A 26,029-nucleotide genomic window follows, 5' to 3' on the forward strand; every position below is an offset into this window, starting at 1 on the left:
AGATCAGAACCTGGATTTAGATAGATGAGATCTATCACCAGAAGAGATGGCGCCAGTGAAGGACAGGCTGGTGTCTGCAAGAGCCAAAGGTGTTCAACAGGCTTTTAGCAGAGTTTAGCTGGTTTAAATGATGTCGAGCATCTACTGGACATGGTAAAAAATATGCTATGCTTCTCAAGAATGAATTTAAAGACTTATGAGAAGAAAAAGGAACAAATATTCAGTTGTTAAAATACCACAGTAAATGATAAAAAGAGACAACACTCACCCAGAGGTGAATCAACAAGACCAGGCTCTCACACCACATATTCAGTACCATGCACATGACATCTGAAAGCTTTTTGGGGATACAGATAGAGCTCATATTCCTGCATAGATATATGAAAAGCCTCTCTGTACAAAAAGGAGTTTCAGCAAATCAGTAGTTTACCATTGAACCAAAAGGTTTCAATCAAGGAAATTAGACATTCATTCAATATGCCAAAGTGGAAAAAAAAACAGGGAGACAAACACTTTTGGATGAATTTCCAGATAATGGCATTACAACATTTTCTTCCAGATTCTGCCATTTCACTATTTCACAATACAGTTTAAAAATGCTTTCCTTACTGTTTTGAATAAAACCATTTCTGATTGCAAACTCAGTGTAATCCTACTTAACAGGAAAAAAACAATCTATAAGAAATACAAAGGTACCTTTAAGGCTGATCTGCTATAAGCTTCCACAAACAGTGGGTGGCAGTGATTTATACCTAGGGAAAATCTTACCCTCCTTCTTGTTTATTAATTTGGAAGTGCTGACCTAGGTAGAAAAAACATATATTCCTATCCAAGGAATACAACAAACCTCAAACAGCACATTCTAAAGTAAGACTTTGCTTATCTGTTAGTTAGGATATGTGAGCAAATTTACCAGAAGCTATGGATTTCATACATTTTTGCCTTCAATCAATACTCTAGACAAATAGCAATCAAGTCAATTTTGTAACGTTTTTCTACACTTTCTTCAAATGACGGTGATCCTTGGCCTTGATGTTACATTTGGTTACCAACGGCTGCAAGGATAGATGGCTATCCAAGATGAATCATACAGAACCTTATTCAGTGTTATTAAGGAAACAGAACTTTAAAAATTATGGCAGAGGCTTGTGTTTATACATAGCTTTTAGGTTAAGTAAGGTTGTTTTTTTTAATATACTTCATTAAATTGATACAAGCTCATTGATAAATGAGCTATTCTATCAAATAAATTTGCTGACATCTATTCTAAACAAGTAGAAGAAAAATTATCACAGAAGTATAGACGTGTTTTTAACTTCAGCTTTTCAAGGCAATATTACAGCAACATTTGCAAAAGAGACAACCACAAGATGGCTCCTTTCATATGATGCTAGCTAAAACAGAAACCCATACTGAGAATATAGGCTGCTTAGTCTGTTCACTCTCTCACAAACAAATGAAACACCAGGCACCATCTCCTTTGACAAAAAGATGGTGCTACAACTGCTTTATTAAATGAGTTTGGGGAGGAGCATGCTCTTTCTTCAATGAGTAAGGACTAAAACCCTCAAATGCAAGCACCTAATCTCACTGAACAGTGTGCAGGTTTCAAGAGCACTTGCCAGGCTCAAACAGATACATTTCACACTCTTCACCTTTCTCAAGATTTTTGTTTGTTCTCTTTGTAAGAGGATATGGCATTTTTCCCCTTATTAAATATTTTTCCATGGAAAGACGTCCAGATTATTGAACTGTAAAATTACTACATGACTTGTTAATTCCACATCCATGTAGATGCAGTCAAGCTACAGATTTGGTTGGTGTTTCATTTAACATCTCAATAAATATTACATAAATGTACCGCTTCAAGCTTCCATCCAAGTCCAAAAAAAAAATAGTAGATAGAATAATTATGGGTAATATGATTCTTAATGTAAGAAAGCCTGGTTTGGTGTGAAAGGTTTGTTATGCTCCATTATGTAGATTCTGTACCAGCAGCCATGAATTCCCGCAGCTGCAATGTGCAGTGCCCTGTGATAGCCTTCCTCGGGGTGCGAGGGCATCCTCTGCATTCCTTACATCTCAAAACACCTCAGAGCACAACACAAATGACATGAACATGTTGCTGAGCAGCTGGCTACAACATGGCAACTACTTACCACGGCATGACAGTGGAGGAAGACAGCATCTCTAATGAAATATCAGGAGGAATTTAAGGAGTCAGCATGTGAATTATTTAAACAGGAACTTGAGCAAGACTCCTCTGCACATTTGTGTGCTTCTTCAGATAAAAGTTATTTACTGAACACAAGCAGTCAGGCAGTCAGTGTTACATTCATCTTAAATGTAAAGCTAAGCCGAGATATCACGAACTTTTGGCAGCCCTGCAACTTTGCCGAGAACTCCTACTTGTGTTTTCTTTTTCTATTTTTACAATCAGAACACAATTTGAGGATGAGGACATCGAAGGACCTTTTTATTACTGCGGCTCGGGCTCAACATAGATGGAAAATGGAAATGGTTTGGTATTGATTTCTTACAGAACTCTTTTTCACCACAATGCTGGTATCCTGCCTCTCAAGAAATGTTAATTTTCCATTAAAACTGGTGAGGACTGTAGGTGAAAGAAGGGTAGTTGGACAAAAAGCCAACAACTATAATTAACTCCTGTACTTTTTAGGCACCAGACCTCTCGGGTAAGCGTGGCCCTGATGACTCACATGTATCAAGAAGAGAATAGTTGCACGGCGGCAGAATTGACAAAGCCTTACGATGAATAAGGTCACTCTTCCCAGGCTCACAGAAGATGGCAGCTTTACAACTGTAGTGTAACAAATCTGGTTTTATTTATTACCCACAAAATCACATCGTTTCCTAAGTAGCAAAGTTTTTAAAAAGGGCTTCTTTATGCATGAGTAAATATTTTTCTACTGAAATCTTGGTTTGTCTTGCAACCCAACCCAAGTTTATTTAATAGTGAGATAGCTTTCTCCAGGGAAGGCAGTCAGAAACAGGGGATGGGAAAGGCAGAAGTTGGCTCTGGCTACCGGGCACAGCTGCTCTTTGCTACTAGCCTGCAATGGAGTAATACATCAGTAATTATTTGAAAGTCAGACAGATTCCCTGCTTTCCTTGCCAGACAAAACTCTTAGAACTGAGGGCTGGAAAGGAGGATAAAGGACTTTCAGTTTACTGTTTTTCCACTCATGGCTTTTTTTTCCATGTTAGCAGCTACTGCTGCTATTAATTTTCTGATCTTTGTGCCTTCAAAGGCCTCACATACTATGCAAACTTAGTTTTAGCACTTGAGCACTGATGTTTTCAAGTTTGTTAAATTAATTCTTACAAAATGTTTCAGCTGTTTCTTCCAATAACTTCCATCTGAAGGAATAATGTTTATTTCCTATTCTGTTTTAGGACTGATCACAACAGAATACTTGGTCTTCACTGAAGAAAGGTGAAGAGAGAAAAAAATCCAGATAAGAACATCATACTTCAGGTGGTACGCCACTCAGCTGTGGTTTAATTTAATCAAAAATCGGAAGTAAAACTAATCTTTGAACTAGTCCCTGAAAATTATGAGTCAGCCTCTATTTTACGCTGGGAAAATGATGGAAAGTTCCCACCATTGCTAAAATAAATTCATGGCATCTGATGAAATGTTTTATTTTCATCCCAGTTCACAGAGAGTTTAAAAAAAAAAAAAGATGATAATGATGAATAATCATAGAATCATAGAATGGTTTGGCTTGGAAGGGACCTTCAAGTTCCAACCCCCCTGCCATGGGCAGGGACACCCTCTGCTAAACCAGGTTGCTCAAAGCCCCTGTGTCCAACCTGGCCTTGAACACTGCCAGGGATGGGGCAGTCGCAGCTGCTCTGGGCAACCTGTGCCTGTGCCTCAGCACTCTCACAGTAAATAATTTCTTCTTAATGTCTAATCTAAATCTACCTTTTTTCAGTTTAAAGCCATTCCCCCCTGTCCTGTCACGACATGCCTTGTAAAAAGTCCCTTTCCAGATTTCTTGTAGGTCCCTTTAGGTACTGGAAGCTGCTCTGAGGTCTTCCCTGAGCCTTTTCTTCTCCAGACTGAAGAAGTCCAGCTCTCTCAGCCTGTCAATAATGTTTGAAGTTTGTCCTTTTGTAAAATCCCCCTCAAGATTCTAGATAGGAAAACAAAATGAAACACAAGGAGCTAGTATAATGCCCCACAGAACAGGATTCATGCAATAATACAGGAGGCAGCAAGCAACTCTCTCTGACAACCTCCTTTGAAGACAGAAAGTATTATGGGATTGAGGACCAGGCAAAATGTGAGGAACTCCTTATGTGACTGGGCACATCAATGCAAATGACATTTATGGTGGATTCCTGTGTCAGAACGCAGATGCCCAATGCAGCCTACAAAGCCTTTGAACTCCCAAAGGGTCTGTTAGCTCTGCGCAGGCACGGCACAGCACCTGGGTGAACTGACTCCTTTCTGCAGCAGCAGCTGGCACCACAGAAGAACATTCTTGGCCATCTCAAGAGGCACTAGACATGTATGTGTGGGCAAGTAAATAAAACCCTAAGTGTTAACCAATGCAAGCATCCTACAGCAAGAATGGGAGGATTTAAATGAATTACGTATTTGATGAAATTCCACAGTATTTTTTAACAACAACAACAAAACCAAAAACACCTCAACCTGACTTTGTTCTGTACAAGTTATTATAAAATACTCTACATTCACCCTGTCTGAAAGGAAAAATGGGTGAATATCATTAATTTGTATCACAATGGCACAGAGAAGAAGCTGAGTACATTACAGTTATGTAAGCCAGCAAAGCCTTTTTCACAAAACAGTCTAAAAATAATGTACTTTCTAAATTTAGACTTGTTAGACTCTCTTGAATATTCAAGAAGTCCTCATTTACAGACCATTTGCTTTCTCAGCCTTTAGCCAAAAGAGAATGCAAAAGCAAACTTAGTTAAAATTAAACAAATCTCTGCTTCCACCCTGCTTTGCCTATAAACTCCTTCATGTCTTTTTCTGTTTCTTTCCATGGGGAAATTCAGTTCTGTTAAACGCCCCAACAAAACATGAAGTCTACCTCCTTGATCTGACAGAAACAGAAACAAAACCTCTCACTTCCCTTAAAAGACCAGGAATAGAACTGAAGGCAAAATTAATGCAAATAGGCCTGCGAATAACAAATTTTTTTTCAAATATACAAAAATGTGGGCTACTAAATTTAGTAGGTGAACTCTTCTGAGTCATAAAAAAATCAGGAATTTTTTTTTTGTGTAAGCAATACTGTAAGCATACTATTTATTGCATTCCATTAAAGAATTTCAGTTCATATTAAATTAAACATATTAAATGCTAAAATCTGTCTTCATACAAACCAGAAAATGCAAATAACCTGAGATGTTATGTATTACTGCTTCCTTTTTTTCATAAAAGGTTGTAAATTACAGTTTAACCCATGACTGTCAATTTCCCGAATTATGCTATGTGCAAACAGACCACAATAGCAGCTATGTCTGTCAGAGAAACCAAATCTATCATCTAGAAAGAAGTTAGAATCACATAGCAGACTTATACTGTACGTATCTGATCTTTTGGACAGAAAGACTGTTGAAAATATCTTCAAGATTTGTAATTGTTTCATATAGAAGCTAACCACGATAATGACAGAGAAGTACAAAAGAATGAATTGTAATGTCATTGTAATGAAATGTTAAAAAAATTAAAACCAGAATTCCCATGTCCCCAGTTTCACAATATATGACAGCAGCTAAAGAAAGCATTTTTAATTAAAACTGAATTTCTATCACAATCAGTTAACTTAAAAAGCCCATTGCCAAAATATATTAAGGAAGTTAATGGAAAAGCAGAATATTAGCACATCTGTATTTTTATATTTATCTGGATAATGATTCACAATTTAAAACAGAGAGAGACAAATGTGACTCCTCAAGTCATATGCCAACTACAGACTGATTAAGGAATCAGTATAATATGGAGAGGACTGTGCTTGTCTATTTTGGAACTGTAGATGACCAGCAGGAAATAAAAAACATTGACCTCATAATGAGGAATGTAGTGATGAAACATGCAGAATTCCTACGTGGCATTGTTGAAGCCTTCTCCCTTCTCTGCATTCTGCTTCCCTCTTTCTAGAAGGAATAGAACAGCACTTGTCTGTCTCACATGGAGTGCTAGAAGGTAAATAAAAACAGTGTCTATAAGGAAACTGGTAGACCACTGCGTTTATTCAGTATGGCGGTTCCTATACCCCAGTAAGAGAGGAAAAACACATGCGAATCTTGAATATCTATCTTCCCAAGTTCAGGAATATTTAATTCTTGTTCATCTTCACTATAGCCCACTTTTTTTTTTAATATATTTCTTGCTTTTTATTATAAACAGCACGTGAACAACTTTGTCAATGCTTATATACAACACCATAAGAAACAGTTTGCCTGTTTTTAACCTAAGAAACTCTATTCTTTAATATCAGGCATTCTGGTAATGACTATTTTTATAACATAAGTTATGGTTCTGGGGATTGGGTTGGCTTGGGGGGTTTTTTCCCCCTTTTTTTCTTTCAACTGTTCTATCATTTGTTTTTTAATCCCAAAACAAGGCATAGTGATGTAAATTGTTAGCATCTGCCTAGCTACATATTGGGGGGAAAAAAGTAATCTACATAACCCAGAAACAGAAACGCATGGAGAATGATAAACTCTTAGAGCATGTGAAAACAAAGGCCAGATCCAAAAGACGATGAACGTTTTTGTAAAGTGAAGGACAAGCTACTGAACTGAAAGTCGCGGTAGCTGAAAGTACTCCCTCCTCTGGACAAAGCATTCAGCTTTCCCGTGCTGCAGTGCCGCCATCTATAAAAGGGCTTATTTCTGATTCACCCTCCTTTACACATCATTCTGAGATGTGTAACTTGGCAGCCTTGTAGAAATCTACGTATTATTTTGTTTTGGTGAAGATAGAATAATATCTAGAAGATACAAGTATTAGCTGCACTAACTTCAAGCGTTGAAATTCCTTATCTGTATATTCATATCATAGTGTTATTTTTTTACCTCAAAGCACTTTGATTAATTGAGCTTCTTCCACCACTCAGGACATGACTTTATTATTCCCATTTTGCAGATAGAAAACCCAATGACATAAGCCTCTACAGTTTAAATAATGCCACAATGAAGAACATGGCTAAGGTCAGATCAGAAGTTTCTGAAAGCCAGCTTTCTATCTTTATATTCTCTGTCTTGATACTGCTGTAAAAATACCACCACATATATATTTAATACTTTTTATGAATTTATAGTTAAATGTGACAGTTCTTGATACCAGACTTGCGCTGCTTGCCCAAAGTAGAGACATATGTCTGTCTGTCTGACATATGACAGTCAGACAGACTGACTGTCCAGATCTAAACAAAACTGAGAACACAAGTAAGGTGTTTTGTTTTGCTATAGTTTTTACAGTCTAAACCCCGTTTCTAGCTCAGGCCATCATTCTGATATTTTAAGGAAAATCTTCGGCCAAATCTCCCGTTTGCTGTTGCAACAGCATTTTGGAAAGCACCCGCTCAGTATTAGCCCTTTCCACAGTGAATGAACATCCTTATCACCTCCTTGACAACTAAAAAATTACCCCATAATGATGGGGTAGATGCTGTACATCTAATTCCTTTTCTAAGATTTCACATATGTACAAAAAGACTCTTTACTATGGGTGTCAAGAGGGCGTTCTATGATGGCTGTACGCCAAGGTGCAGTTTTTTCTGCTTGAAGTTCAGTGTTTTTCTTTGTGTTGGAATCTTATCTCTGAGGATTGGATATCATACATACACGGTTAGCTATGTCAAAATCCAACAAAGCCAAACAAATACGAGGAACGCCTGTGGAACCACAATACATACTTGCTGAGAGTATACAAAACCATGATCAGGGACAGTTTCAACAGAAGCTGAAAACTAACAGTGACATGTTAGCCCAACAGAGTTCCCCCTCAAAGAGCATATGGAATTTAAAAAAGCTATTTAAACAAAACCCCAAACAAAAACCTACCATCTTTATACATTCAACTACTAGTTCAATCAGAAAAGTAATTTAAAAATGCATTTAAGCCAAATAATTTCAGATACTGGTTTCTACCCACCACAATACAAAATTCACATTTCTCATGCACAAACTCTAATCCAAAACGAGGTATGAATGTTTTAGTTTTCCTAATTTCTGGGTTTTGTTTCCATAAGAGAGAAAACCAACATACCTTCTGAGAAGTCAGAACTCCTGTTATAAGAACAAGGTATTTCATAATACCTTAATAATCAATTTAACCTGATGTTAAAGAAAAGCTTTTAAAATGCCTAGGTCTCTTGGTACTTTTTAACAGAAATTACTTTGTACCCTCTTGCCCCTGAACATAATTCCCAGCTTACACTGCTTAAGAGTCTATACTGAAAAAAGAATATCCCTTGATTTTCAGGGGCAGATGCATGTACTTAGGCTTAAACCAACACATTACCATCAATTTAATTTTACCACAGTAAGTAGTTCACAAATATTTTGGACAGAAAACATTAGGGGCAATCAGCAAAAGATTCCTAAAGTTTTTGTGGAGTCGTTACTCAAGGACAGCTCTCATGAGACCCCACCTGCAGTACTATGTTCAGGTCTGGGGCCCTCAACATAAGAGGGACATGCACTTGTCGGAGTGAGCCCAGAGGAGGCCATGAAGATGATGAGAGGGCTGAAACACGTCTGCTATGAAGGCAGGCTGAGAGAGTTGCGCTTGTTCAGCCTGGAGAAGGCTCAGAGGAGACCTTCTAGCAGCCTTCCAGTCCTTAAAGGGACCTACAAGAAATTTGGAGAGGGGACTTTTTACAAGGGCATGTAGTGACAGGACAACGGGGAATGGCTGTAAACTGGAAAAGGGGAGATTTAGATCAGGTATTAGGAAGAATTTCTTTACTGTGAGGGTAGTGAGATACTGGCACAGGTTGCCCAGAGAAGCTGTGGCTGCCCCATCCCTGGCAGTGTTCAAGGCCAGGCTGGGAGCTTGGAGCAACCTGGTCTAGTGCAAAGTGTCCCTGCCTGTGGCAGGGGGGCTGGAACTAGAAGGTCCCTTCCAACCCAAACAATTCTATGACTGGTTTCTAGTTGTAATTACAAATTTGTCATTGTCATTTTAATCAGTCACTAACAAGGTTATCCTTTGGTTTGTAATGCATTACGCAGAGAAACAACAGTGATGTTAGGAGTCCTGACTTTGGCTTGAAAGCACTTGCACGGTGTATAGAATCACCACGACTGAGTATCCAGGCAGCAGGTCAGAGCTCCAAGCAAGGAAACATCAGCAGCCCCTGAGAGCAGAGGGGGGTCTGCTCAGGTGAAGAATGCGTGATGCTTGAAAGAGGGCTTCTTGAGGTTCTCTTTGTTTCCATCAAATCTGCTGCCGTGACTGCTTTTACACAGACCAACCTCCTGCCTCCCTAACTGCTGCTGCTGCCGCGGCACGGGCGCTCCGGAGAGCGCACAACCCGACGGGGAAGCCGATTCCCCTACCGAGGGCTCGGGAAGGCTCCCGCCGCCAGGCTCCACCTGCGCACGAAGAGAAGAGGCAGCCCCGCGGCGCCGGGAAAGCATAAATCCGCCGGCTCTCCGCCTGCCTGCCTCTCCGCGCCGAGCCCGGCGGCGCCCCGCCCCGCCCCGCTCCACCGGCGCGCCGGGCGGGAGGAGGCCGCTCCCGCGCTGCCCGGAGGCCGCTGCCAAACCCGGCCCCTCGGGCGGCGGCGGCCGCTCTCCCGCCTCAGGCACGGGAAAACACGGGCCGCGGCCGCGCGCCTCCCGCCCGGCGCCCCGAGGGGTGCCCGGCCCCGCCCGCGCGGGGCGGAGCGGCGCGCGCGGCCCCGCCCCGCTTCCTTTGTGCTCAGGCAGCTCGCAGCAGCCGCAGTCGCCGCCGCTTCCAGCCCGGGCAGTGCGCGCCTGCCCGCGTCTTCTCCCCCTCTCCTCCTTTCCCCCCCACCCCTTCCTTCCTATTCCCTCTCCCCTCGCCCCTGCCGCTGCCCCGCTGCCCGCCATGTCGCTGGGAGCCGGCCCGGAGGCGGGTTTCTCCAGCGAGGAGCTGCTGACCCTGCGCTTCCCCCTTCACCGCGCTTGCCGCGATGGGGACCTGCCCGCCTTGTGCGCGCTGCTCCAGAGCTCGCCCCGCTCCGACCTGGCGGCCGAGGATTCCTTCTACGGCTGGACGCCCATCCACTGGGCCGCGCACTTCGGCAAGGTGGGGCCCGGCCCGGCCGGCGGGGAGCGGGGGGAGGGCGGGGGGGCGCGGTGGAAGGTGCTGAAGGGGAAGGAGGGCGCGAGTCCCGCTCGCGCGCAACGCGGCGCCATCTTTGCCCCTTGCGCGCGCTTTGCCGGGAGGCGCCCGTCGCGCGGCCGCCGTCCCGTCTCCCGCCGCCATGGCCTCGCGTCGCTGCGCCGGGCACCGGGAGGGAGCGGCGGCGGCGCCGCTTGGCTCCCGTCCCGTCTTACCCGCGGTCCCCGAGGTGGGGGCAGGGCTGGTGGCACCTGCCGCCACCCGATCGTTCATCCTCTGCCCGTCGCCGGCGGGAGCGGACCCGTTTTTCGTTGCCCTCCCCTCAGGCTGGCCCATGGAGGCGGCCCTCGGTCTCGCAGCCGGGCGTCCGAGCGGTGGCCGCCGGTGGGGAGAAGGAGGGACCGGCCGCGCTTCGCCACCACCCAGCCCGCCCGCCCCGTGCTCTGCCCGCCGGGTCCAGCCGAGGCCCTTAATGGTCCTCGGGCTCCGCACCTGGAGACTGTTTTGTTGTGGTGCCTGTGTTATGACTACCGGCTCGCTGGGAGTTTCGGGAGGCGATGGGTGTGCTTGTCAAGCGCTCCTCTGTCGCCTTCAGTGTGAAAAATAAATCGTAGTTGATAGGCGCGCAGATACGAGTACGGGATTAACTGCATTGGCATCGTTGCAGTGCAGAAAAGACCAAAATATAAGAAGTAGCTACATTAACTTGCAAGTCTTAAGTGGTTCTTAATGCCTTGATTTTATGTAGGGCTTTCGTGGTTCTAACGTGGCGAGTGTTCCAGCCTAGGCAGAATTCCACCATAGAGGGCTGGGGTTTGGGTTTTTTTCCGCATCGATTTGTCTGGGTTTGGGTTTCGAGGGGCTTTTGTTCTTGTTCTCCTTCCCATTTCCAGTGTATTTGTATTTCTTTATTGTTTGTGTGCCAGAGGAGGAAAAGGAATGTACTCAGGCAGTTGTCATGGTTTATTAAAGTACATTAAGAGATGGTTTCCGTATGTTACGTGATCTTATCTGCAGTGCTTGTTTGAGAAACATTTTGGAAACATAGCTAAGTAGCCCTTCAGTCTTCAAAAAACCCCACCAAAACACACCACAAAACAAGCAGACAAAAAACCCCAAACCCACAAAAGCCAAGACCTAAAACAACCTTTTATCTGTTCAGAAAGAAGCTAATATACACTCTGGAAAAAAAAAAAAATAAAATAGAGTGCCTTCAATTTTATTGTGAAGTACATTTATAGCAAATATGAAGGTACTAATTTGGTGTTACAGTCTTCTGTTTCGTTTTTCCGTCTCACAAGAATCTCTATTCAGTACGGGCTTGTAGCAGCTGTGCTTTTGTCTGGGGGGTGTGTGTGGTTTGTTTTGTATTTTGCTTTTCCTTTAAGCATCCTCATCTTTCTGTTAACCATCATAGATTATGTGAGGTTTTCGTGTATGTTCTAGTTTCTGTTCAAGAGACTCTTGCAGAAACAGATGACAAAGGTAGCAAGTCAGTCTGCAAGATAGTGTGTTTGTTTGCCACGGTCATCCTTGGGTATGGGCAAAATTCGATGCCTGTTTTTGTTGTTGTATGTAAGGGGGAAAAATATGGCAATTGAAATGAGACTTGCAAAGATGACATAGGCTATACATGGTTTTTATACAACTTTGCATACGTGTGCTTTATCCTAAAAGCCTTGTGACAAGGTCTGAGCAATTACAGTCTATGGAAGTTATCTGCAGGTTTTATAGTCTTGTTTAGGGAGTGCTCATTCCTCTGAGCCAGAGACTATACAATACACTTGAAAGAGTTACAGCAGTGTAATCAGACCCCAAACTTGACTGACTTTGTGGCACAACTGTACTTTTGCCTTTCACCAGTTAATAGAGGGTTGCCTGCAGTGAAACAATAGCTGCACTTAATGGACACTTGTGTGAATGTCTTAATGCTCCTTTTCCCCTCTCCCCCCATCCCCCCAATTCACATTCATCAAAACTTCACGTGGAGAGTTCTTCTATTTCCCAAAGTATCAGAGTTTTAAAACATTGGTTTTGGAAATGTTCAGTAGCAGCTACTGAACATAGTTCTACAGCTTGCAAGTAATAAACGAAATACTAGCAGAGTCAATAGAAAGTAATAGATAGTACAGCCAGTGTTTCTGGATGTACTGTCTGGAGTTCTAATGACAGCATGGACCTCCTTTTAGAGATAGCAGCAAGTCCATATTAACATGTGTTGAGTATCTGTGGCGGAGTTTGCATTTTCAGGACATCCCCTGACTGCAGAGAAGTGCTCATATCCTGAGATGTAAATTAATTCCCATTAGAGTTGCTATATTCCAATTAGAGTTAATTATATAGTGCCCTAAATTACCCTGGCATCCTGTAGATTTCTGAGAAAATGGGTCAGAATGTAAAATTGTTAGCAATCTAAAAAGCTACCAGAGATACAGGAAACGAAGGGCTTGTATAAGAAGCAAGGTTGCTGTTAATTCACTGTGTCTTACACTAATTTTAACTTCATTCTAGCCACTCACATGTGTATTTTTTAATTTTCTCGGACCGCATATATTTGCTTGTGCTTTTCTCCCAGCTTTTATTTTTGCCATGTGACTGTTTACATTGTAGGAAGCAAAACAGGAGTAAGTACATTCTGTTTCTTTTGGAACAAAAGTAGTACAGATAAAAGTGCTTGTCTCTTCCTTGGTGTTTTGCCAGTGTTGTGGCCTGTGTGGAGGCCTGTCTTTCTTCTTCATTAAATAAGTTTAACCTCTGCTTTAGGTACAGCAAAACACTGGAAAATACCTTCTGTAAGGCTAATGAAACTGGGCTTCTATGTCATGATCTTGAGCATTATCAGTCATGTGTGGTATTGTTTTCTCTGTTGACTTTTCCTATCTGCAAAGTAATTCACCTCGTTCTTCCATAATGTTGGAAGAAGCAGGTTTTTATGACAGCCATGATACAGAAGACCCATACTTAAGCTTTCAATGGGACGAAGCATTATATTCACTGTTAAAACCCTGTAAGAGATAATGAAAAAATAAATAAAGCACACAAGAGAAAACAATTTAAACATGAAGTTGTATAGATAATCATGATGTGTAACCATCTTTCGAAGCGGATTTAAACAGTACAAGATGCCGCTGGTGAACCGGTTCCAGTGTTTCCCCTCTCAATTGATGGGCTGTAATGCCTGTCTGATTATGGAAATTCCTTCAGCCTGGTTTCTTTGCAGGAAATAATAATATTTCCTGAAGTTATAATGCTTGTCTGACAGTGTTTTCAAATGAACTCTGTTAGAAGTCTATTCTTTTAAAAACTGGCTGAAATTTATCTTTGTTTGCATTTCTACTAGAGGAACCTCTTGGTGTAGCTGGAGGTTTTTTCCATCACATTGCTTATTAATAATTACAGTGTTACAGTTATTAGGGGTTAGCAGCTGTATTAGGGGTGCTAATGTGAACACTGAGGAAAGTCTAAGATTAGCAAATACAAAATGTATTTGGCTAGTCTAGCATTAGAATTACAAATTTTCTTACACCAGTTTTGATGTAAAAAAAGGTTGGTTTGTTTTTTATTTTTTTCCATTAGAAGTGCTTGTTTACTTTTGGAAAGGTACTTTGTCATTGGTGATGCTGAAGTTTATGGAGTTAGATTCATCAATACTGCAATATTTCAGTTACCCTCACCCTTACATGTTTACTTCATGTAATCAGGGAGTTGGTAGTACATCTGTGTCTAGTCCATTGCAGTCCAGAAAAGTACTTTTGTATATCCTAAAGGGTAGGGTTTATCTGTGTTTGTTTGACCTATATGGGGGAAGAAACTAGTTGAAGTTCACAATATGTTTGCAAAAGTAATATAAAGTATTTCACCGCAGTGGTTGGTAGTCTTATCTCATATATGCAATTCATGAAGATCAGGCATTTACAGGTTTAAAAAAGAAACTGGCATACAGCAGTAGAGAAGAACATTGGGATCTTGATGTTTATGTTTGTCTCTGAACCAAGCTGCCAGATGGCTAGATGACTTCTGGTGCCTTTTTACTGCTTCTCTATGAACAGGCCGTGGTGTGGCTAACAAACATTTTCTTTATCTGTGAGAGACTGACCCTTAGATTTTTATGTGAACCAATGCCATGAGTTGGTGTGGAGGTGTTCTTGTTTTGCTGTCGCATGTGTGTGTAGTGGTGTTTGTTATCTAACCTCGATAAATGGAAGCCTAGACTAAACTGTTTATTTCAGCATAGTGCAGTCCTTTTCCTATGCACAAAAAGACAATGTTACTGTGTGACAGGAAAGGAGCTTTTTTTTTTTTTTATTTATTTTTTTATTTTTGGAAGTTGAGGTCATCATGGCTGTGGTTTGCTTAGCTTCTACAAATGTGATGTTACGAACATCTAAAAATAGAGGCTGTTTATCTGATGCTTCTGGTTAGTATGACAAGAAAATAAAAGTCAGAATACAGTCTGACAAAATACTGCAGTTTTTTAAAATAAAGTTTTCCTGAGATTCCCACAGACATACAGCCTATTTTTATTTATTTATTTTTAACAGCAGTTCAGCCATAGTAACAGGAAATTGGTGGAAAAAATTCAGTCCTTTTATAGAGTTAGCATATTAGTTATTATAATATTAACAGTATTAGTTTTCTTTAGTAATCTGCTTCTGTCCCTTTAGGGAAACATTAAAGAAATATAAAATATTTCCTGTGTTTTTCTAATTTACCTTCCTCTTAACTCTCCTGAGAATACATCTCTGTCTCTCCTAACAACACGCTTGTTTTGTCAAACATTATCTAATAATGTCTGGTTAGTATCGTGTCTGCAACTTTGCTGGATCAAATCTCTTGGGTTTGTTTTTATGTTTGGTTGGTTTTTGTTTGGTTGTTTCTTTTCTTTCCCCTCCTTAACAGTAGTGAACCAAATAGCTCTTGTAGTCAGATCTGAGGTATTTATGCCCTTTTCCCCCATCCTGAAAATAAATATTGGTACTCAGTTTTGGGAGCAAGAATTACGTACGTCTTTAGTATGGCCTATGGCCAAAGGAGGGAGGAGTAAAAAGGAGGAAGGGGAAAATTCTAATTTTCATATTCTCTTGTTTTGCATCCCTGTAGTCTCAGTAGTCAGCTTATCTTTTCTAGAGTTTATGTATTTATCACATGCTAATTGTCGTAGCACATCTGTGTAACATTTTTGGTTTTATTCCCTCGTGTCTTTAAAGCTGGAGTGCCTAATGCAGTTAGTAAGAGCTGGAGCTTCTGTAAATGCCAGTACAACGCGTTTTGCTCAAACACCAGCCCACATTGCTGCTTTTGGAGGACATCCACAGTGTCTGAATTGGTTGATTCAAGTGGGGGCCAACATAAACAAACAGGTATGGATTCATGTGTATTTCGTGTGTGCATATAGTTTTGGAAGGAGTGTCTCAGTGCCTTTTTCCTGTATGTATGATCCTTACATTCACATACAGATACATTATTTTTAACATCAGCTGAAGTCAAATGACTGAATTATCAGTTACAGACCTTTATAATTTCAGTAGAGATAAGACTAGTGAATGTCCTTTAAGCCACTGAAGGTTTGGAGAACATTTGGTTTAGGAGCTGAAATCTTGCTGCTGCTTGAACAAAATGGTGTGCTGCTCTGGTGTTGGCAGCATTAGTAAATACTCTGATAATGCCTCTTTAGGGAAAAGAAAAAAGTCTACTGAGGAGCATATTATTAAATATGCTAAGAATTGAAAAATTCACCATTACCTACAGAACCACAAGACCTTTGTGGTACTTCATGATATAGTCATACATCTAACTAGTAAGATATGTGATGGTTTGTTTTAAGGTGCATCTGGTTTCAAACTGTTTTCGTTTTTAGATTCTTTCCAAAGCTTTTCTAGTAACTTCCTGCAAATAGGTCAGAAACATGTACTTTACTAACAAAGAATAAATGGGGGAATTTTATTTTTTTTTTACATAATTTTCCATTACTTTTACAGTTGAGTATGGATAGTGATTTATTTGGTAGAGGACAGTGTATTAATATAGCAAAATTCCTGTAAAGAACTGTACTCTGGTGCAGTAACAGAATCAAGTGCTTAAAACTATTATGCTTTTGGCAATAACGTTTGCAGCACTGAATAAATCTATGTATGCTGGGCATGCATAATGTGTGCCTTTCTAGCAGTATGCAAAATTATTTATAGTATTCTATGAGAGTCATTAATACTACAGAATATACATTTACTAAAAGCTGTAGTGTAGCGCAGCATCTGTAAAATGTCTGGTCTGTTAAACCTCGCATCATACTTTTTTTAATATCTAATGGCCAGACTGTGTTTTATATGCAGTAGAGTTAAGCTAAGTCTGCTGAAGGACTTGACCATTTGCATTTCTAGAGTTTGGTTCTTTTTGTTTTTTTAAGCTATGCAAAAATAAGAAATGGGGAAGTTTGTGTTGAGTTTTCAGAAAAGAAGGCTGGTGCATTGAGAACAGCTGTGAGACACCAGGAGAATTGTAGAAACAATGAAGTGACTGGATGCAGAGGCTATAGATCGCATCTTCTCCTTGATACCTGACAAAAGTAACTTATTCAATAAGTTATTGCTGCATAGTGGTAGAATCTTCAGAAGAGAAAATAGAAGAACTATAAATGCATCTGGAGACCAGGTAAGAATGTAAAGACACGGTGATTAGAGAGGAAACATGGCATGCACAGAATAAAGGTATACAAATATCTGCTAAATGAGAAGAGAAGAATGAATGAAAATGAATGAATGAGAAGAATGAAAGTTTCCAACTATGAGGATAAAGAGAAGAACTGACCAGTGAGATTGAAATGGAGTTGAAGAACAAGCTTGCTGTCCTGGAACCTGATGGGGGAAAAGAATTGCATCTAGTGAGGGAGGTTATAGCAAAGAAGAAAGTAGCAACTAGCCCCCAAAGAAGCAAAGAGTGCAGAGAGATCTCTCCATGGGCTGAGGGCACCATGCAGATGACTGTAAAGGAAAGCAGAAGGCAGTATAATATGCAATTAAAAATAGGCAGGAGACTCATTCCAGCTGAAGGAAGCCACCAAGACTAGCCAGTGACTCGGGAATCTATAAATTCATGGCCTGTCACCAGAGCTAAATAGATCTGTGATCTTCCACAGGAGGAAGAGTACTGTAGTTATCAAGTTTTCAAAAGATAGTGGTGGTGGTATCCTATAGACTTCTAAGGGCAGATTTAGGTATTGACAGGCAAAGGACACTAATATAGATGGTACTGCGAGCTGACTCTGTGGAAGCATTGTGTGTTGTTAACAGCAGGCTCAAGTTTCACTTGAGTGTAATAGCTTATTTTGCCCCCACAAAATGTTAACTGAACATATAAGAAGAGGTATTCTAGGTGTAGTTCAATGAAGATAGCTCTGGTTAATTAAAATATAGTAGAAACAAAAAAGTCTGTTGGGTTCTTAGTTAGGATGCAGCTGGTCAGTCACACTGGTTTCACATGAATGAGCACTGAAAGCTAGGCAAACTTATCTAAGATGTATCTGGAGTGTTTCATACATGGCTGTGAAGCATAGTGCATGCTTTGCTTTCCCCAGTTCCTTCCAGCTGTTTGTTGAATTGCAGTCAAATTCTACTATTCTTGTTTGATTTGAAGTCCTTAATAAATGATCTTGGTTCCTTATTTAACTTCCAAGCGCTGTCAGGTGACCATCTAGGGCTTCCACCCACACTTTTGAGCTTCCAGAGCACTATTTCCTGATGTGTATTTTGTTTGTTCCTTCCAGCTCGCTGACTGATGCTGTACTTCAGACAGACATAGTCACTGGCTAATGCTTGTGTGAGGACAAGTGTTCCATGGACACTGGATACAAAACACATGCTGAGAAAAATCTGGGAATACTTGATAATTAAAGTAGTAAAACTTTCCTTGCAAACTGACTCCTGTTCATTGGCTACAGACTAACCCATCACCTCTGGGAAAAGAGAAGGATAGCTTCCGAAAAGGAATCCACTCGAGTCTCTCAGTCTTTACGTAAACCTCCGGTACTCAGTAGAATTTGCATGCACGCTTTCTCATGTGTGCCCTGAGGTACTGTATTGTAGCCCATGCTGCCTGCCCTGAAGTTTAGGAAAACATGAAAATGCATATCTCAGTGCTGGTGACAGCTGCCTGGGACATTTCTTGGGCAGCAGCCAGGAAGGACTAATGCTGAAAACTCCTTGTCCCAACTGTACCTTTCTCCCCAGATAAGTTCTGTGAGTATATCTGTGATACCCAGCCCTCTTATATTACTTTATGTGCTGGCTAGCACCCATCTGTCTCGTTTTATGATCAGTTGGGCAGTTCTCTCACTTCCAAGATCACTATAAAAATGCAAAGGAGAAAGCTGAAGTGCCAAGCAGCGATCTGCCTGTTCTGCCCAGCAGTGGAATAAGAGAAAGTCCTACTATATATATATATTTTTTTTTATTTTTTTTTTTTCAGTTCAGTGGGCAGTGCCTGCAAATAGTTCTTAATTGACTCAAGACCTGCATTTGGCTATCTGCCTGCTCTAGTTCACTGTAACAGTGCAAAGCAATTATACTGCTACTTTTACTTTCCATGAGGGTTTGGTGGGTTGGTTTTTTTTATGTTTTATCCTTGTCACAACGCAGATTGATTTTTGTGCTGTTGTGGGTATTAACAGCAGATAATCATGAGTACTTTTTGATTAAAAAGCCTGTTACTTCATTTAAATATATTTTCCCTCTAGCCTCAGCCTATTAAACATTTCTATTGTATATTGCGTGTGTTGATTTGCCCCCCCCTCCCATTTTGTGTGGCTTGACTTAAAGAAGGGATAAGAAATACTGCATCCTTACAAGTGGTGCTAATATACTTGTCATCCAGCCAGTTACTGTCATGTGCCAGTGATGGCAAATAGATTTAGGAGGGTTAGATTACCTACACTAGCAAGAGCTGTAAACACGGTGGTATCCTTGGTGAGGAGGAAGAAGACACTCATTCTTTGGTATGTTACAGTTCTGTATTTTAAACAACAGTTTGGACTAAATCCAGATAAAAATATTCGATCAGTTCTCATCTGCACTCAAAATTCAGAAGGAGAAACCATCATGAATTCAAAGCATTTATAGCGAAGAATAAGAAAAAATACTCTGTATTCTCCAACATCTACTTCTTGGCTTCAGAAAGGGTGGGTGCTGGATCTAAGAAATCTGAACAGTTTTTGGGAATGCGATCTGCTGATAGAACTTTAAATTCAGTTGATTGAGTTAAGGAATGGAATTAATTTATATTTCTTGTCAGTTAAAATAGTGCTTCTGTGTCTTGGATATCTGTACTAGAAGTATTTTGAAGTGCTTGTGTAGTGGTATGGTTTAACAGCAGTAGGCACCTAAGCATCACACAGCCGCTTGCTCATTTTCCCTCCCCACAGTGGGTTGAGGGAGTGAATGGGAAGGGAAAAGTGAGAAAAACCCTGGTTTCAGAGGAAGACATGTTAATAGGCAAAAAAGGAAACAAAACCAAGAAAATGAAGTTATTATAAAAAAAAATAAAATTAAAGCCCCTGCACTGTAACCAAACAGTCCCACAATTGCTCATCACTAACTGACTGATGCCTGGTCAGTCCCTGAGCTATGATGGCCCTGGAAACAGCCCCTCCTCGCCCCCCCCGCTGTTCTTGATGAGCATTATGATTATTGTATGGGATATTCCTTTAGTCAGTTTGAGTCAGCAGATGCAGCTGTGTCACCTCTCAGCCCACTCCTAGCTAGAACATTGGTGTGTTACCAGCATTATTTTGGTTATGAATCCAAAACATAGCACCATGCCAGCTACTGCAAAGAAATTTAACTCTGTCCCAGCCAAAAACCAGTACACATAGTTGGCAGGTTTTAATATAAGCGTGTGTGGGGCTTTTCGTTTTAAAAAGAAGTATTTACAGGTAAGTAACTTACATATATATTTGAAAAGGCTGTAAAGATGTCAGTGAAATTAACTGCATCATATCCAGGGACTTGTAACTTTAAAGTTCAAAATGGAAAATATGCACCAAGTTGAACTGGAAGATCCTAATGTCAACGGAGATGTGGATCCTAAAAATACAGAAAGAGGGGAAAATGGAATAAAAAATGGCTTTACTGAACTGAAATACAACCATATCTAGAAGAGGGCTGGGAATAAGAAGAGAGTTTGAGGGAAAATATTTGATCAGTAGAAGAAATATCTTTTGAAGTTAAGCAGCATAGTGAGGAAATGTCAACTGATTAATCAATCTGAGATAGATTTACTGATTTAAACCAAAAAAGCAAAAAGGCTCTTCAGCCACACAAATGAAAATAGGATAAGCTCAGTAAAATGAGACAGCAGTGATAGGTAATCTAGTCATGACCCCAAGTGAGAGAAGACTGCCTTTGTCTTTGTAAATGGATAGTTATGTTCCCATAAGAGCAAGGAGGAAAGTCTTTGGCAATGGCAGGGAGTTTCAAAAAATAAATATGACAAGAAGAGTCACAAGGCATCATAGGCACATCTTCAGGAGCACCATACACAAAATGCTTAGTCTCCACAGAAGCGAATTTGTGTTACCCTGAGTGATAAACTAATAAAATTTAATTTGCCTTTCTGCTCATTTATTTACAATGTGACTTTTGATTATGAGACAAGTTTGGGATATTGATGCAGTATTAAGTCAGAAGGGTGAATGGGATCTTGAAAACTTCTGCTCTAGATATGAAAGGCCAGTACAAGTTATTGATGTTTCATTTCCTGGAATGTTACTACAGAAGGGATTATATCAAACTAAGCCACATACGGAGCTGTGGACAATCAGAAGGATTATGAGGTATGTGAAGGATAATTAGGAATTTGTAGAGCCCCACAAAATAAAGTGACATAATTTGTTCCACATAGCCAAAGAAGAGATAGGGAAGAGGTGTCTTATGCATGAAAATGTGCTAACAATCTAGACCCTGAACAGCTTTCAGGAGCTTCTTTGAAAAGCCTCTGTTACATTGCTTTTTCTGTTTGGTGCCATCCATTCCAATTGTTGAATCAAACCAGAATTGTTCTGAGGCTCATAGAGTGCTTTATTTTTCTCTGTATGCCTAATTTTGGATGCATTGAAAAATATAAAGCCATTTTTCAGTCGGAGGTTGTTGGGTTTTTTTTTCCCTTTCAGTCTAGCTTATAACCCAGAGAGGATTTCTTCTTTATAGAGCGAGGAGACTATTTCATAAACTACTTCAGTGCAAATACATTGGGTCCTATAGGAGAACTTTAAGAGAAGATAACAGTGATGACTGAAATTTAGGTGCTGTAATTAAAACCAAAGCTGTAAAAATCTGAATTTGAATATTCTGTCATTCTCTAAGTGTTTTCTCGATTCCTTAGCTGTAGAGGAGAGAGACATGCTTTTCTTGGACAGTGATTGAAAGAAGCCTTTCTGAAGACATACATTCTCTTCTGACATAGTAACTTTTTTCTGGTTGTTGGTGACAGGATAGTTAGCTGCTACAAGCTTAATGTATTCTTGTAATGCAGTGGCAAGGAGTCCTTTTGCAAAGGTCTTTTCTCACCCTTCTAGTGCTTCCTCACAGCAATGCTTCATAATTCAGCTCTCTAGATCTTATTGTGGGCAACATGCTAGGTTTATGGGGCTAGTAGAGATTTCTGTCATCTTTGTCATATGCATGGCTAGTTGAGCTAACTTTCCCTATTTCCCTGAACATTCTGTTGAATGATTGATTACCTCTTAAGTTAGGGTTGGGATTGTAAACACTAATGCTGAACAAAAGAGGCAAATCACTTCTTTTCTATGCTGTTACCTCTTAACAAAAGGTGTGGAACTGTAGCAAAATGATGAATCGAAGACAACTTCCATTGTAGAAGAATATGAAGAAAATTTTCCTGGGTAAATTGGTGCCAAATCAATTTCCATATATGATAGTTAATAATATGTCCTCTGTTAAACGTCTCTGTCTTCCTGTAACTTCACAAGAAGTTACAAGTAGGAGAAATTACATAAGCTTCATTGGAAGACAGTCTTCTATTCATCAGCTACAGAAAGCCATTTTGGAAGAAGGGCTGTGTGGCTCTTTTCTAATCACTAAGGACTCCAAGGAGTTTTCTGCTCTTCTGTGTCTCCAGACTTCTTCATCAGCCTCAGCAATTTTCCTTAGTTTATAAGCAGTTAAACTTTGGTACCACGATTACCCCCTTCTAGGAGTGCTAGGTGGTTCACTTTTTGTCTGAATATATGTCTTAAGCACTGGTAAACTGGCTTCACTCTCAGTGAATTTGTAACTTGTTACAAAAATATTTTGCCATGAAATAAAATTGGCAAGTAGAAAATTGAGAGTATATAACACATAATCCAAAATTCATTTTCAAGTTATATTTAAATGATATAAGAGATGTGATTTAATTTCTCAGAAGCTTGGCAGACAATTTAAAGCACTTGTTACCTTCTATATGAAAATGCTAGTATGATCATATTTTGAATATCTTCACATTTCAAATTGAGCTAAAGTGTAACCAGTACTGTAGTGGTAGATGGTGAACACTGTTGTGTATGAAGACTGGTGAGTCAGTAAAGGTGCTGTGTTACTTTAATAGCTAGTGTTGATATTTTAATAAAAGGAACAGCCAAGCAAGAACAAGGCACGTAACAGTTGTAACATATTTAATATCAGTGGAGCAGACAAGTGAAGTCTGTCAAAAATTAGAGAAAGAGGATGAGGAAGGAAGGAAAAAAAACCTTGCTATCTATTGGAAGTGTTGAGGGCTGTGATAATTACCTAACAAATTAGTAACCGAACACTTACCTGCTACTTCAAGGCTATATTTCATTACAGATTCTTAATAACTGATGATTAATTGCAAGTGCTGAATTTTGTCTGCAGTCTGTAAATCATGATGCATGGAACTGTCCTGCTGCTTTCCAGTTGTGTTTGTAAAATTGCTAATTGTAGAATTGTAGATTCTCCCAGTTACCTGTGAAGATAGTTTGTAGAAAGGACTTGCCTGAAAAGTAATACACTGCTTCCAGTATGTTTGCACGTAATATGAAAAGATGAAGTGATTGTATGTGCCAGTTAACAATAATGGAATGCAAATGAATGAAGATAGTCAGAAAAGTATATAGGACATGAGTCAAATGTGTATGTCTCAGGAGACATCTGGCCTGTCCTCTGAACTCTGGGCATACTTCTATTACAGTAGAGTTACACATATGTACTCCTCACCTGGTGAGTATTTGTGGTGTAGTACAGTAGTGCGTGTGTCAGTGGGATCTGAAAGCAGTATAGTCCCACAAACTTGGCCATGCTGCTTCTAAATTCAAGGTGGCTTCCTCAGCCCTACATATTGGGAAACACAAGGGCTGGGCAATAAAGATGATAGAATAATTTGTTACAGTGGTATATGTTGTGGGGGTTTTTAACACCTTTTGCTGAGTTATGACTCTGCTGATTGCCTAGTTACTGGATAAGGCTGATCTTGTGAGTTAGATGCCCTTAGCATTATTTCTTCTTAAATATCTAATGTACCTGACAGCCTACTGCAAACTTTAAAATAAAGTACCTGATGCATTTGCTAGCTAATAAATGTTGCTTTTGTGTATCTGCTTTCTTAATTAAAGTGAGTATTGTAAAAATAAGATTTTGATTTTTGGAAAGATTATGCTTGACAAAATGTAGTTTGTCTTTACAGGATTATGTTGGTGAAACTCCTATTCATAAAGCAGCACGGTCTGGTAGTATGGATTCCATAAGTGCCCTTGTGGCTCATGGTGCGCAAATAGAGTAAGTGAGGTATTTTTTCTTGTTGTTGATTGTTGTGTGTTTAGCTAACTAACTTAGACCAGTAAACATAGATACTAATGTCAGATGGAAAAGTCAAAATAGCCGACACCTGGTTGAAAGACAGCTAGACATGTTCAACTGTAATGAAGCCCAAGATGGTTTGCATGTCTAGTGATAAAGTTTATTTGACATAAGTGATACCAGTGTGCTATATTAGTATTGCATTTATATCTGATATATTAAAATATTTATCGTGCTTCTGTCAGATGACCCCAAATTGTACCCTTTATGTAGCATGTAGTTATTTTTTTATAACAAATTTACACCTTGCACTGGTGAATAAATATAGAAAACAATGCAAAAACAACATTATCTGCAAAATAGCATCTCACACACTCTTTGCAGTTAGTTTAATACTGTTTGTTAGTGTATTGTATATTTGCCCTGTTAACTTTTTTCTTTAAAGGTTTATGTACTGCAAAAACATTGAGAAAATCTCACAAACTTTTGAAACTTACAGCATGGACAAAATGGATGCAGTTTTCACCTAGAAATGTTGAGTATAAGCTCTATGGCTTATAATAATGTAAATACTTTAGCAATTTGTTTTAATTAGAACTAGCCTTATTATCTTAAATGGTAACTAGTTACTGTATTTTAATCTGCAATATGAAACTTTTAAGTTGTAAGTGAAATAAGAATCATGTAGTTAAATTCTTGTTTTACCCTTTGGTTTCCATCTTACTGTTTTTGTAATGCTGCCCTGATAAATCTATCATAAAATTTAACTCTTTTCAATGGTATCATAGAGTATTGAGGAAATACAGTATCTTTTAAGTTAATAGTAATGAACAAATTGCTTTATATAAAGAGATTGCTTCGTAGAAAGATGACACTAAAGTAACTACGCAGCTGTCTCAAGTTATTGACAAGCTTATGGAATCAGTCTCAAATTTATGAATTCTGATTTTGCATTCACTTTCAGATATCTTAGGATAAACTCAGATTTAAATTTACTGTGGAATTGAGCAAACCTTAATTATCATCATCAATTAGTATGTAATCTTGTGATTTTTATGAAGTAACCAATCAAAAGAGAAATTGCAGAACTGCATAAACAATGTGAAATGAGTGAGTTAAGAATCTGATGTAAAGAAGAGGATGTGTTACATCCAGAGGACTTTCAAAATGAGTAGCTGAGTAACTGAGGTTGGAGATGTGGCTGCAACTTTAACTTACCGAACTGAAATTTCGCTTTTTAAACATCCTCTTTGCAAACCATAGGCAAAACATTTCTGTAAAACTTGGAGAGTGGTAGCTGCCTTTGACCAAAACTATTTGCAGCAGAAGTAGCGTAGGTTTATAGCAGTTTTAGTGAGCAGGAAATAATTCGAATTCTCAGTGTTCTAACTTTGAATTCCATCTGTGTTTCAGTAAGGTAAACTTGTCACAAGTTCCATAGGTAATTAAATACCAGATCCTATCCAGGAAATGTTAAAGTCAGGGATGCAAATGCAATAGGCTAGTGGAGCAACCCACATTTCGTCATTTAGAGGATGAGGACTTGACCCTCTCACCTGAGCGAGCTAGCCATTGACTAATTGGGGTGAGGATTTTTTTTCCTTAGAATCTAGTTTCCATGCTTAGTATGTTAAATTAGGCCAGATCCATGTCTACGATTTTGATGCTGATTAATTTGGGGTTCTTTGGGTTTGGAAACTGGCCCCATATCTCTAATGATTATGTTGATTTTCTGATTTTGTAACAACTCAAAAATGTAGAGGCTCTGAAACTTTTGACTCCTTTATTTTATGGCTTCAGTTAGAAAAAAAAGAGAGGGATTTTATCCATCTGTTTGAGTTCTAATTTGTATATATATTAACTGAAATTACAATTGACTGTGTGGGACTGAGGCAGGAGT

General features: G+C 39.7%; 1 protein-coding gene across 2 annotated transcripts in view; it reads left to right on the forward strand.

Annotated features, from left to right (window-relative positions):
* Window positions 1-9,695: 9,695 nt before the first annotated feature.
* ANKRD10 (ankyrin repeat domain 10) overlaps window positions 9,696-26,029 on the forward strand; it is a 37,908-nt gene continuing 21,574 nt past the window's right edge. The window contains exons 1-4 of one of the 2 annotated variants that reach the window (XR_003990294.2): window positions 9,899-10,291; window positions 15,535-15,687; window positions 16,731-19,496; window positions 24,017-24,108. Coding sequence is in view for 1 of the 2 variants with exons in the window: in XM_030477695.2 (XP_030333555.1) it covers window positions 10,091-10,291; window positions 15,535-15,687; window positions 24,017-24,108 (446 nt within the window). In the remaining variant the exon portion in view is untranslated. Of the gene's footprint in view, window positions 10,292-15,534; window positions 15,688-16,730; window positions 19,497-24,016; window positions 24,109-26,029 lie in introns of both variants that reach the window. The other variant, XM_030477695.2, reaches the window with a different exon arrangement.

The sequence above is a fragment of the Strigops habroptila genome, chromosome 2 (genome assembly GCF_004027225.2).
Source record: "Strigops habroptila isolate Jane chromosome 2, bStrHab1.2.pri, whole genome shotgun sequence".
NCBI lineage: Eukaryota > Metazoa > Chordata > Aves > Psittaciformes > Psittacidae > Strigops > Strigops habroptila.